At 44.9% G+C, this 14,033-nt stretch overlaps 1 protein-coding gene across 4 annotated transcripts in view; it reads right to left on the bottom strand.

Moving 5' to 3' along the window:
• Positions 1-7,872: 7,872 nt before the first annotated feature.
• Positions 7,873-14,033, bottom strand: part of SENP1 (SUMO specific peptidase 1) — a 52,460-nt gene continuing 46,299 nt past the window's right edge. For 3 of the 4 annotated variants that reach the window (XM_070370685.1, XM_070370684.1, XM_070370687.1), the window contains exons 15-19: positions 13,691-13,894; positions 12,575-12,654; positions 11,672-11,756; positions 11,061-11,156; positions 7,876-10,098 (exon numbers count right to left, since the gene is read on the bottom strand). In XM_070370685.1, the coding sequence (XP_070226786.1) occupies positions 10,036-10,098; positions 11,061-11,156; positions 11,672-11,756; positions 12,575-12,654; positions 13,691-13,894 (528 nt within the window). In that variant the 3' untranslated portion in view covers positions 7,876-10,035. Of the gene's footprint in view, positions 10,099-11,060; positions 11,157-11,671; positions 11,757-12,574; positions 12,655-13,690; positions 13,895-14,033 lie in introns of all 4 variants that reach the window. The other variant, XM_005905463.3, reaches the window with a different exon arrangement.

Raw genomic sequence — 14,033 nt, forward strand, 5'->3', positions numbered from 1 at the left:
CCCCATGTTCCCGCCCTCCCCCGCTTCCAGTCCTCCCTGGGTCCTTGTTGCCCTTGGCTGTGGTTTGTGCAATAGAGTGACTCCTGTCTGGGAGCAACCCAGAGCTCAGGACACAGGGAGACACTTGTCCAAACTTGCTATTTTTTCACCAAAAGAGCCAGACCACAGTGATGGGCTCAGTGGCCTGGCTGGGAGCCTTCCTCATCCCTCCAACCACTAACCTGGCCTCCATTCCCCTTGCTGGCCCCGATTACCTTTGGTTCAGGACTTCTAGTTAGCCACTGGGACAACTCCTCAGTAGGTGTCTGGCTTCTTATGTGAGGGGAGGAGGGAGATCTGGGTTCCGTGTGGAAACAGCTGAGGCTGAGAGAGATGCCCTGGGGACCAAGGAATAGGACCACAGAGACCAATGACCAGCCATATTCATCCCTCTCTCCCCAGTGCCTGGCCCAGAGTAGGTCCTAAAAGAATAAGTGAGTGAATGTTGGATGGATGAAGGGATAGATAAGCAGATGTGTAGATGGGTGAATGGGTAGAAAGATAAATAAACAAGTGAAGACTTTTAGATCCAAGTCGACATTCTGATAAAACTAACCAGGGTTTTTGGTCCAAATGTGGGAAAGAAGAAATCTGGGTCTAGAAGTTGCAGCCAACTTCTTCCTGAGTCTCAAGGAAATCTCTCCTCCCAGACCCTTTATAGCATGTCCTTGAGACACTCCTGGAGGGCTGGGTTGGGTGAAACTGGCCTTTTCTCCAACTTCATGTTTTTCTTCAGGCCCCTTCTTGCAGAGGCTTCTCTGCCCACCAGGAAAGGTGCTCTGCAGCTGGGTAAAGTGGCTTAGAGTCTGGGAGGAGGTGGATGGAGAGACGAGGCTCAGGCTGATCCGGCTGCCATGAAACAGGGCCCCAGGGACAAAATGTTTCTAGGCTGGGGCTAGAGAAGTTTTACGTGCTGGGACCAGGAGTTGGACAAAATTTTCCAGAACCCAACATAGAGGTCTGATGTAGGTCACTTGTAATTTTTGAATGAATGAATAAAACATTTCTATGTCCTCTTTACTCTGGATAATACCTCCAAGTCCTTTCCCAAAACGTATATAGAATTCTCAAGAGTGCTAGACCACTAAGGACATCTCTGCCCCCATTTGAACTCTTCTCACCACCCCCTCCAATACCCATGGTCCCACTCCCTCATCTTCCTCCTCCAGTCCCACCACTAGCTACTGTGGTATTGGTCCAGAAGCTGGGGGTGACAGGAGGGAGCTACACAAAGCCTCCACGTGTACCTGTGTGCATGCATGAGTGACTGTGATGAGCTCAAGCTTCAGCAAAGGGCTTCCTCAGTCCACTCAGGACGGGGCTGAGGGTTGTGGGGGACGGGCGCACTTGGTCCTCTGGTGGAGAGGGAGCTTGACTGATGAGATGGCCAGCTCCACACCACCAAAAGCTGGCACTATGGGGCTCAGAAACACCTTTCAAGGGTTCTGCCCCTGGCCAGATCCAGTAGATCTCTGGTGCTGAGATCTCCATGAAACGAAGTACTCCGAGCTCCTCAGGGGCTCTTGTGGCTGGAACAGACTCCTGAAGTTTAATCAGTATTCCCTGCTGCAATTTGCCTTGAGAGAGTCTAGTGGAGCCTTCCCTTAAAAGTTTATCCATGGTCAAATCTGTCCTCTGAATTAGACCTAGAAAGTCTGAGTTTTGAGGCCCGAGAGGGCTTGCCTCTGGCCTGTGCTAAGCCCATTTTCTGAGCAGACAGAACTGTTGGTTCAGGGCTGGCGAGAAAAGGCCTAGTGCGCCAAGGGAAAACAATTAGGAGTAATTACCATCAAGAGCGGCCCCCAGTGAGGGGTGAGGGTGGGAAAGGCCGTCTGTTTTAAGAGGAAGCTGAAAGTGGCAGACAGATTTTGGGGAAAAAATCAGGGAGAGAGAGGGTGGGAGGAAGGTTTAAGTGTGTTGTCTTTCTTCTCCGGGAAGACAGGAGGGCCCCTCCCCCTCGGCCTCGACAGGGGCTCTGTGTCCGGAGGCGGGAGGGGAGAGCAGGAGGGCACCAGGCTCCACATTCCTGAGATTCTCAAACCAGTCGGGAGAGGAAACTCCATACTGAGGGGACAGAGCCTGAGACACACTCAGGAGCGAAAAGATAAAATGGAGTGCCCTGTGCTGCGCTCAGTCATGTCCAACTCTTTGTGACATGTATTCTTGCCTCGACAATCCCTAAGGACAGAGGAGCCTGGCGAGGTACAGTCCATGGGGGTTCTCGAGGCAAGAATACTGGAGTGGGTTACCATGCCCTCCTCCAGGGGATCTTCCCAACCCAGGGATCAAACCCAGGTCTCCTGCATTGCAGGCGGATTCTTTACCATCTGAGCCACCAGGGAAGCCCAAGAATACTGGAGTGGGTAGATTATCTTCAGTGGGTCTTCCTGATGCAGGAATTGAACCAGGGTCTCCAGCGTTGCAGGTGGATTCTTTACCAGCTGAGCTACCAGGGAAGCACAGAGCACTCAGAATGCCTCCAAATGTCCCCCCACACATACCCCCTTGATCCCCAAGCCCCGGTAGGTATACATGGGGTCTGCTTGGTATCTCCCTACTTATTACCCTCCAATAATATGGGTGATCTAGGGTTGGGGATGAGAGTCGGGGTCAGAAAGAAGGGCAGGTGGGGAAAGAGCTATCAAAGGAGGGGTGAGGAAATTCCTTAGTACTTTTTCTAAAGAAGGGGAAATGAACCCCAGAAGAGAGGTGCCATTCCCCTTGACCCTCCTAAGGTGAGGAGACAAGTAAGGGCCTCAACCCTGCTCCTGAAGGAAACGAGGACGGATTGGCCTGAGCGGACCTCATCAGTGGAGGCTCTCCTTGGCTTCACGCTGGTGGAGCCCGTGAACCCTCCTGAGATGGAGCAGTGGCAGGCCACAGGCTTCTGGAGCTCAGGCTCTTGGCTTGGAGTCCCTGTTTCTGTCAGTGACAATCTGTGCGACTTTGGGCAAGCTATTCACTCTCTACACTCCTCATCTTCTCATCTGAGAAATGAGGATAACAGAACCTACATCATACACTTGTAAGGATTAAATGAGGTAATATATATAAAAATTTGGTGTATAAGGCTGGGGCCAGGCCTCAGTAAATGCTCACTCTTATTATTATCATTGGAAGAAGACAGCTCTAAGTACTAAGTGGATGATAAATTGGAAGCCAGAGGCCCTGGGGAGGGTGCACTGTTGACCACAAAGGAGGAAGTGAGTGAGGACTTGAATAGGGTGGAGGCTCTCAATACATAAGAGAAGCCCTGCCCTGAGATGCTCAATAACTGTAACTCATTCACTCCTTCAACAGTTCTCTCCTGCAGCTGTTCTAGGCACCTGGGATACAGCATAAACAGAAGAGACATTTTAGTGAGAGGCTGACAAAGCAAATGAGTAAACGATAGAGGCAGATATGCAATGCTACAGAGAAAAGATGAAGGGAGCTAGGGAGTGTGAGAACTGGGGTGCGGGGATGATGGAGGAAGTAGGGGAGTGATTCAAGGAGAAGGATGTCTGGGGACAAGCCCTCTAGCTATAGGAAGCTACAAGAAGAACCACCATGAGAGAGTAGCAAGGTGGGTTTGTTAGACAAACACCAAGGAGGCCGTGCAGCCTGTGTGGTAGGGGAAGCTGTAGGAGAGGTGGCGAGCTGAACACGCAGGCTTCATGAGCCGTGGCAGGCAGAGATAAATTGGCTGGTGACAGGCTGATGGGAAATGGGGCACAGGTGTACAAGGAAGCGAAACTTTTTTCTGGGGTTCAGAAGAGCATCTGGTACAAACACTATATATAAAATGAACAAGGTCCTACTACCTAGCACAGGGCATTTAATATCTTGTCATAAATTACAATGGAAAAGAGTTTGAAAAATAAAAAATAAAAAGAGCATCTGGAACACAAGTTCATTAAGGAATGTGACTCCCATTCCCACTTCCTTTTTTAACTTTTTGCAGTGCCCAAGACCAATCCCAGCACCTGCTGGCAGAGGCTGACTGACCACTGTCAGGCCCAGGTCCCCACTGTGACGGAGTCTTCTCCCTATGTAGACCCAGGTAATCATCAGCTATCTTTAACCACACTGGGGAATCAGAAAACAAGAGTGGCTTGAAGGTTTTTCTTTCCTCACTCCAGTCATTTTTATATGGCTGAAAAATTTTAACCATGTTGGAAAACTGTTAGAACTCAAGAATGCCCTGAAGATGACAAGGGACTCTTTTAACTCAACGCAGATAAAACTATTTCTTGGTGGGAGGTGGCAGAGAGGGAGGGAACTTATGTATACCTATGGCTGATTCATGTTGATGTATGGCAGAAACCCACACTACATTGTAAAGCAATTATCCTTCAGTTAAAAATAAATTAAAACAAAACTAAAAAGAAAAAACTGTTTCCCCAGGATAGTGGAAGACTGTAGATGTTGGTGGATTCTTGTTTTATTCTTTGGAGCGTGAGTTTAACAGGTAGAGTAGTGGTAGCACTTCCTGCAGGTTGGGTTGTGAGGAGAAAGAGGTGTGGGAGGGGGCAGTGAGACAAGGGACACTGTCGGCAGGGTGGGTTGGAAGTCCCAACTGGTGTGCTTGGCTCAGGAGGGCTCTCTTGCCAACTGCACAGACAGGTCTGGTTTTAAAAAGTGCCAGGGAGCCACAGATTTGCATGTTATTTGTGTTTCAGGCTTCAATTCCAGGTACGTGGAATGAAATGAATGAATGAACAGTATTCAGACTCCTGGTTAAGGGGTGGACTCGGGAATCCAGACCACACTGAGGATCCAATCACTGGTCCAACTTGGATCAGGAGACACACAGACACAGACAGAGACAGAACAAACAGTCAAAGAGACAGAGAGACAGTCAGAGAGACAAACACCATCGAGTTCTTTTTACCAGGGAGTTTCCAGTCAAAGCAAGAAAACGAAATCTACAGAACTTATTTTCAATAAATCAGCCCATAAAAACTTGGGACAGAGTCACACATGGATAGTCAGATTAAGGCAACATCATCTTTGACCTCTCTCCACATCTGCCCTCCATCATCTACACCCAGCTTCAAACTGGACCATATGCCTGTGTCTGCCTTCTTGATAATGTCCATTGCTTGGTACCTGCCTGGTTTTCTAAATTAGGTTCTAAGGTTCTTGAGGATGGGTGGCTTTTATTTCCTTGGTCAAACCATCTCTTTACTCCACGCTTCAGGGCCCCCCAAGCCTAGTGCTTTAAACACAGGCCTATTTAAACACCTAGCATAAGGCGCTCCCCAGAAGTGGATGAGGCAGATGCCCTCCAGGAACTTAGCTCCGGCCAACAGACAAGACACAGGCAGCATGTGAAACAGTCCATTTAAGGGACAAGGCTAACAGGAGGGGATCCACAGTCCACGATGGATGTACTGGAAATAAAAAGACGGAGAAAACTGTATATAATAGAAAGATGTGTGGTTAGGGAAAAAATACTTGATTAGCTTCCTGGCAGAGACTGAGACCCTGAAGGACATGCTGAACTGCTGAGGAAGTGGGTTTTGTTAAGTGTGGAGTGAGGCATTAGGTTTGGGGCACAGAAGAGGTACAGCCTCACTGCAGGCTTCTGTGAATGGACCTTCTTCCCTGACTCTGCAATGTTGTCTAAGTAAATGTTTAGTCAGTTGCCCCTACTCCTCCCTAGCAGGCCAGAGAAGCAACTGGAACTCCTGGCTTGAAGGAAAAGCATCAAATTATTCACCTGCCTTCAACAGTTACACATTCTCAGGTCATTTGATGTAAAGGACAGATTACAATACACATGCCACATGGAGTTTTACTGTTTGCTGATTCTAAGGGCTGTGGCTGTCCAGGTAAGAGATTTTAAGATAAAGTGATCAGGGAAGGTTTCAAGGAGGCAGGCTTTGGGTGTGTGCGCTTTGAGTGTGTGGAAACAGTGAGTATAAACTCGTAAGGGGTGCTCTGGACTCCCTGTGCACCTCTCACCACACGCTTTCCTTTCCCAGCACCAAAGTTCTGAGGATGGAACCGGACTCTCCAGAAGTCAAGCGGTTGATGGTTACCCCTCAGTTTAGAATGGAGAAAAGTCAGCAGCTACAAACTGTTCCATTAGGGAGGACTGACCTGGGCCTTACCTCTAAGATTAAGCCAGTGCTAATACTGGCCTTAAATTTGACTTTGGCATTATGGGCCTCAATATCATTTAAGAATCTTAGACCTTGACAAGACCCTGGACATCCGGTCCGACCGCTCCCAGTTGGAATTACCCCACCTATGACAGGCCAGAGGAGCAGCCTGCACAAACATTTCAAGGCTTATCCTCCAGCTCAAAGTCCCTTAGTTTCACATTTCTCTCACATGGATGTCTAAGCACTCCCTTCTCTTAGTGTTGACCAGCATGACCCAACTCACCTCATGTTACATCTCTCCCTGCCTCCACAGCTGGGTATAGGAATTATGGGCTCTTAAAAGACTACTGTTAGAATTCAGCAAGGCAAAATTGGCCTGGGCTGTTAGGAAAGATACTGGGCTGAGCCCTACTCATCCCTTCCCAAATGTTAGGATGAATTTGAAGCTATGGAGATTTTTCCTGGGCAGAGAAATATGGCCACTTGGCCAGCTCAGCAGTAGTCTGTCAACAGGGTCCAGTAGTCTTACACATCCTTTTTTGATGCTCTTGGGTATGTGAGCCCCCAGGATGAAAGCATCATATTCCACCCTCTCCTCCCCCACTACCTTAGCCCATCCAGGTGGAACAAGGGAGAAGACAAAGCCCAAGTATCAGCTGTCTCTTACTCCGGGTCAAGACATTCAAGAGCTGGAGGGATGGCATGGGAGAAGGACCAGAGGCTGAAACATTACAAACACTGGGGCTCTGAAGTGAACACTCTTGACTACCCACTGGAGCCTTTCATGGGCCACATAAAACCAGGTGCTGATGGACAGACTATGTAATATAGTTGCTGGCAGTGCTTTTCCAGGTTTCCTGTTTCTATCCCAGAACTTTGGGGCTAATATTATTAGAGGTAGTGGGTAGAAGATGCTACGGCAATTACAGGGGCTAAACAAGAAAGAAGTTGACACCATAGAGAAGGATGAAGCACCTCATATATACAGAGGAGTTAATTTTCACAGCTGCCAGGTCAGATGACAAAGTACTCTTGCATTCAACCCTAAACAGGGCTCCAGGAAGCAACAGTGGGTCTCAGGGGGCCCGGTGACAAATGGGATGGAACTAGTCTTGAACCATGTATTCATTCTCAAATGCGCAGGAATGGTCTTTCTCCATAAAGGGTCCAGGAGTGATCAGTGAGACTGTTTCTACTGAAGGTTGTGTATCTGGCATCTAGAGCTTGTCATCCATCACTGTTCCTTTTTTTAGAGGAGGTAGGTAATTATGGGGCTTCCCTGGTGGCTCAGTGGTAAAGAACCTGCCCGCCAATGCAGAAGACACAGGTTCAATCCCTGGGTGGGAAGATCCCCTGGAGGAGGAAATTGGCAACCCACTCCAGTATTCTTGCCTGGGAAATCCGCTGGACAGAGGAGCCTGTGCAGTCCATGGGGTTGCAGAGTTGAACATGACTCAGCAAGGGAATAATGACAAACAACAAGGTAATTATGAGCACTGGGCACAGGAGAGAGGGGAAGACTGGAGAAAAGGAAAGTGATAGGCTTTAGTTTAAAGCAGGTTAAACAAGATGCTGATAACATGCCCTTGGCCATGGAAGGCAGGAACATCACATTCCTCCACCCTCCCACCCCAGTCATCAAGGCCCACCCTTAAAACGAAGAAGAAAGTTTCCAGATGCTAGTTCTGCTCTTCTTGGGCAGCTCTCTGGAAAGAATGGCCCCCACTACTGGTTCCCACTCTGGACCCCAGTCTGTGTCTCAGCCTGGCCCACTCATGGGGTGGTCTCAGGATCACTAACTTCACCTTGTATAAAACTATATTGGTCAGAAAGCGGGGCCAAATTCAGACAGGCTTAACAATTCCTTATATATTTTTCAAAGTGCTTTTGTTGCATGTTTCATTTTCTGCTATACATGGCAATAAATATTTGTTGCTTTGGTCTGTACAAAAAGTCTGTGAGAAGGTAAGACAGATGTTATCTAAATGGACAAACAATAAATACAGAGAACTATCTTGTTCTGAGTTCCCCAGACAATAGCAAATGTGCCTGAAAAACTCAGGTCTTTTGATTCATGGTCCAAAATCTATACCATATTGCCACCTTTCAAGTTGTCACTTCAATACATTAAGTACCAAGAATCAATGTACAGGAGTCCCACAATGAGCCTGCATGCCATAGCTTTCTGAGAGAATGTGAAAAGTCCCAGCAACTCATATGTAGAAAGCTATTTATTACCTACAGAAAACACAAAAAAAAAAAAAAAAAAAAAAGGAAAAAAAGGGAGGAAAAAAAAATGAAGAAAGAAAAAAAAAAGAAAACAAACAAAAGGTGGTCTTCCCCTCAAAGGCAGGCAGTATGAAAAAGGTAGGACATCTAGTTGCTGGAGTGGAAAGAGTAACATTCAGTTAACAATGGAATATTTAAAAAAAATAGTTTTCTTTTCAAATTGTAACCTGTGGTAACACATAGAAAAATGTACTAAACAAGCTTGATATAAAACAGAGTAAAATTTTCAAATAAGCCCAGGGAGAAAGCACAATGTTGGAAAGGATGAGGTACAAGGGAAGAGAAGAAAAGATCTCATACAAAACTACCTATTACAATACAGAAAAAAGTATAAAATGTTCCTATTTTGGAACTTAGGTACAAAATGACACTGGCATTGGATCATTTCACTATCTAGCCTGAGGAGCGCTCAAAAGGTGGGGGAGATGCTACAAGGAACAAAAAGAATAGCAGTTTTTCAATCTCAAGTTGATCAGTCCAAATTCCACCCGTTTTCCATTTGAAAATCTTGCCTTCCTCTGTAACCTCTACCCCAAGCCAAAATTCATCCAGGCCTCAAAATACTCTTAGGAAATCCACAAACACCCTACACATAGGGGCTGGGATCTGTGTATGCTGGAGCTAAATTTGGAAAATGGTAATAAATCTACAGGCTAAAATGGTGAACACATTCAGCCTTAAAAAAAAAAAAAAAAGCATATCCCTGTGAAATATATATATATATTAAATTCTCTGTGGTTAGAAACATATTTAAACTAGCTAGCCACAGACCAAACTAGACCTGCATTCATCCAAAGATGGAATTTTATGCTAAAGACTGAGGTCCTTCTTCTTCTTGGTCAGAAGTAGGTAGCAGTAAAAGTGGCGCCTTTGTTACTCCACTAAACCACTCCCTGGGTGGGTCTTCCCCATATCATGTGTTGTGAGCACATGCAAACCACTGCTTTTAAGGAAAGGACTGCCTGGGACTTTGGGGTCCACCCAGGGCTCACATGTGGTGCCTCAGGAGGGAAGAAGCTACAGATAAAACAGCCTTGTACAGAAGCAGATGGACTTCACAAGGGGCATGTAAAAAGGGCAAGTCCTGGAGGACAGCCTTATGCAGGTGCCCCAAAGTCCAGTTTACAGTCACTATCCTGGTGACACATTTTGAAAATCCTGTGTGTATGTACGTGTGCGTGTATATGCTGGTGGTTTTCATCCCTACGTTTTTACCCACATCCATTCCTACCTCTTAGTAAGGCCTAACAACAAGAGTTTATATGAAACCAAGAGTCCTTCCAAGCTTCTCTCAGGCCCCTAATTAAGAGACTGAGTGAGGCTGGAGCCCTTTGAAAACAAGATGGCAGAACTGAAGAAGTAAAAAGCAGTCTCTCTCTTCAGATTAGGGATGTCCCTCACCCCTTTCACAGCACCAAAGTTTCTTTGCAAAAATAGTATCTGAGATACAAAAGGAAAGGCAGATGTGCTTGTGAGTGCATCTCTCCAGGGCCTGGTCCAGGATCAAGGACTTTACAAGAAGAGAGGGTTGGGAGCAGCTGTCTCCAAGGTCTCTGGCTGTAGACAACAAAGAGCTGGTCCCCAACAAGTCCATGTCTGCTAACTGAGATGGTCTTCACAAGAGCTTTCGGTGGAGGATTTCCCAGACCATCCGCTTCCGGAAGTAGGGCATGTGTTGCTGTAGGGACACAGAGATACCTTTATTTTCATTTCTTGCATGCAGACCTAACATTCCTTTCCTTCTTGAGGTTTTCACCTAAAATAGTCTCAGCTGCATTTTTGGTCTTTCAAATTGCTCATTCTTCGTTACGTGTGATTTTTTTTTTTTTCCTAATGCTTTTTCCGATTACTATTGCTATTGCTACTTTTCATTGTTGTAAACCTAGGAGTTTAATTAGGCATCACCAGGAATCCCCAGGCTATCCTCAAATGTCTCCAAGAATTTTAAGAATGGTGTCTAAAAAAGTCCTCTGTGTTGAACTTTTAAGAGGATATGAGATCCGAGGCTTGAAGATCAAAACTCATTTTGCCCCCAAATTAAATGAACTTCAAGAGTCAGCTCAACCCAAGGGCTGCAGTGGAAAATCTAGTATAAAGTCATTACTTTAAACAGAAGCAAAGGATTAAGTGGAGGACACCAAATAAACTATAATCTCTAGCCTCAATTCACTTTGGTTTCCAAAGGACCACGTGGACAGAAATTAACGATCACAAACTCTAAGGAAGACTGATCAGCTGCATAAAGCGAGGGGAAGAGGGCAGCATAACAAACTACACTAGATCAAGGTGTGGCCTGTTCCAAAACTTCATTGCTACCAAAAAAAGGGAAACTGAGGAAACCTGCTCTGGTCCCAGTTTTCTGCTTCTTACAGGATTTTGGGTAGGCGGCATATATGAGCAGAGAAGGCTCTCCTATTGGCCGGGATTCCTTAACTACAATATATGATGTATCGTGACCCAGGATGTGGCCTATCATTATCCTTCCTTTTCCTACGGCGTAGCACAGGTAGCAACCACCCCGGGTTATGAGCCACAGAATGAAGCAGAGCCCCCTAAGTGGAGCAAATGGAGAGAACAACATCTATCAGGCAGCCCGGACACAGGGTGGTCACAGAGCCCCCTCCCGAAGGCTTGGCGTACCTGTGTGAAGTTGATTGGTCTGTCTTTGGTAATACAGTCAGCATATTTGCAGGCAAACATGCCACAGTCGCTTCCATTCATCTGCTGTGGAATTTCCTAAAAGGCAAAAAATAACAAAAAGGTGACATCTTTCCAAGCTTCCTTCCTTCTTATTCAATTATAAATAAGAACCAAAGGATATAAATTTTCCAGGTTTCCCTGAATTCTAAAGAGATGGTCCTGATCCCCCACTCAGAACAACATAGGCTCAGAGAGCAAAAAATTCAGCATCTCAGTCCAGCCTGTGTACTTCATGTTTATCACACAGGAGACTATCTGAGATTTCTATGATACCCAAGGGTGTAAAAGCTGGTCCCTCCCACAAGGGCCAACCAGTCTGCAAACATTTTCTCCCATAGATGAAAGTTTAGCAAAATAGCTGGGCATTTAGAAAACCTAGTTCTTCATAAGAAATGTATTATTGATTTTCCCACAGATAGCTTACTCTACTCTATCTTCCCTGGCTGAGGTCAGGCCAGACACTTAGAAGGATGCCAGGGCCCAAGCAGTATACTCCTTTTCTAACCAATACTCTAATCTCAGGATTTCCATCTCACCAAGATGAAACGTACCTGGCTTTTCTTGCTGAAGAGCTGCCAGCCATTGGCGTCAAACTCTTTTCTTTTCTTGTCAATGCTTTCTTGCTTCAGATATTGCCTAAGGTATTGGGAGAGAATGAGATGAGCTTGGGGAGCTGCCACTGCAAAAATGGGGCTGACAATCCTCAGGAAGAATTTTCTTCTGCCATGTCTAAGGAAAACAGTATATATTGCTGGACAAGGAATCTTTAGAACTCCCACAATTCATGCCCACTCTGTCAGCTCCAGAGAAGCAAGACCTCTGCCTTCAATACCCAGGGTCCTTCTTCCTACTGTCCCCACTGAGGAACGAGTTTTGATCTTTTCCTTGGTTTATATGGTCCTTTAGAATTCAATCTAATGGAAGGAAAATGTTTCTCTAGCAATGCTGAGGTATATATTTATTTATAGTCTTGATTCTTTTGTATAAAAATTCAATCCAAATCAATTAATCCACCTCATAGAACCCACCCTCTCCTGGCCACAGACGTTTTAGAAAGAGAAACAGGTAGAATGTAAACCAGATTTGCATTCTGGTTCCCAGCTGAGCCATTAACTAGTAGGACCTGAGCAAATCAAAGTTATCTCTGTGGGTCTTGGTTCCTTTATCTGAAAAATTAGGAGGTTGGGATAGATGACTTCTAAGTAGTTTCTGTATCTATATGTCTATATCCACTCTTTATTTTCATGCACTGGGACAGTAATTATGCCCATCAGGATGTATTTTTGGTATTATTATATTATTATTAAACTTTACTTAGATGGAAAATATCCATCTTAATCAATATGAACATTTCCTTTATTAACCACTCCATTGAAGGTATCAGAGAATTGAGTTCAACAGCTAGAAAAACATATATCCAACACCAAACTCTTCGTCTTCAACTCCCTACTTACATGAGGATTCTGCAGGCTTCATTGTTTATCCCACCCATAGAGTCATAATAGGTAATATTCTTCTTTCTAAAGTCCACAACCTGGGAATAAAAAAAATTCTCTGTGTTTATGAACTGAAGAAAATCTCAGCTTTTCCCTTCCCTGGAACTTGGAACCTTCTGCCAGATTTCCTATGAAATCATGACAAGTTTGATGGATACTTAGCATTATACCATGCTTCATCTGCAGAGGAAAGAAGAACAGGGTGATTATTTACTCAGAACTATGCTGGGGGCTGACTGACTAAGTGGCCCAGTAATTGCCCTGAAACCTTTTTCTAGTTTTCAGGGTCTCCATTTGCAATGGAGGCAACAGTGAAGACACGACGTGCTCTTCAGAGAATGTAAACTAAGTGAGATCATTTCCACACATTTTCAGAAAGATGGTAAAAGATTCTAGGTTTTGTTTCTTGGAGAATTTCCTTTTGACTTAATACTTTTCAAATATAATTCAAGACAGGCTTTAACTTGTATACTTTTATTAATATATTAAGCTAATGTATCCATGTTCTCAGAGTCATGTTTGCGTTAGTTGCTCAGTCATGTCTGACTCTTTGCAGCCCCACAGACTGTAGCCTGCCAGGCTCTGCTGTCCATGGAATTCTCCAGGCAAGAATACTGGAGTGTGTAGCCATTCCCTTCTCTAGGGGATCTTCCTCACCCAGGGATCAAACCTGGGTCTCCCGCATTACAGGCAGATTCCTTACTGTCTGAGCTACCAGAGAAGCCATAATAAATTATCAAGTATGCAAGGCAAATCATGATTAGGCAGAAAATAATGGTCACAGAATCAGAGTTGGCAGCATCATTAAGAAATCACTTTTTCTCCCCATGTGTTCCTTGCCTTTAGGTTGCTTTGACTATAACTCCATTTTTAAGTATTTCCAGAAAAGAAAATTTCAGAGCTTTTTTCAAAGTATCTCCCACTCTTGACAGGGAGTTTGCTAATCTATCCAATTTTTAGATAATTAAATGCTACTCTTTCAATCATCTATGTAGAACTAGTATTCATTGCTCTCTGTGTATTCTATTATATAGACTTCTTTCGAATTTTATCAGTAATAAAAGAGGCACTCACAGCAAGACACCAGTGCACTCCTAGGTGAATAGGCACCAAAAGAATGTCAACAGAAAAGACATCCACTTTCTTTGTCCAACGTTTCACTGCTTGATAACCAGCCGTTTTTAACTTAGTGAAAAAAAAGGTATTAAATGCATGTACACTTGGCAATCCCTTCTCTTTACTTCGCTCCATCAGCATATTCATGTAGAAATTGATGATCTGTGGAAAGAAAGTATATGTATTAAATTAGATACTCCAGCCTTTTAAAACAGTTGTGTTGTAAGAAGGAAACACAGTTGCTATACTGCACAGCATAGGCTAGTTCCCTAATCAATTCAGTTATGACCTCAACACCCAA

This window comes from Bos mutus, chromosome 5 (assembly GCF_027580195.1).
Source record: "Bos mutus isolate GX-2022 chromosome 5, NWIPB_WYAK_1.1, whole genome shotgun sequence".
NCBI classification, from domain to species: domain Eukaryota; kingdom Metazoa; phylum Chordata; class Mammalia; order Artiodactyla; family Bovidae; genus Bos; species Bos mutus.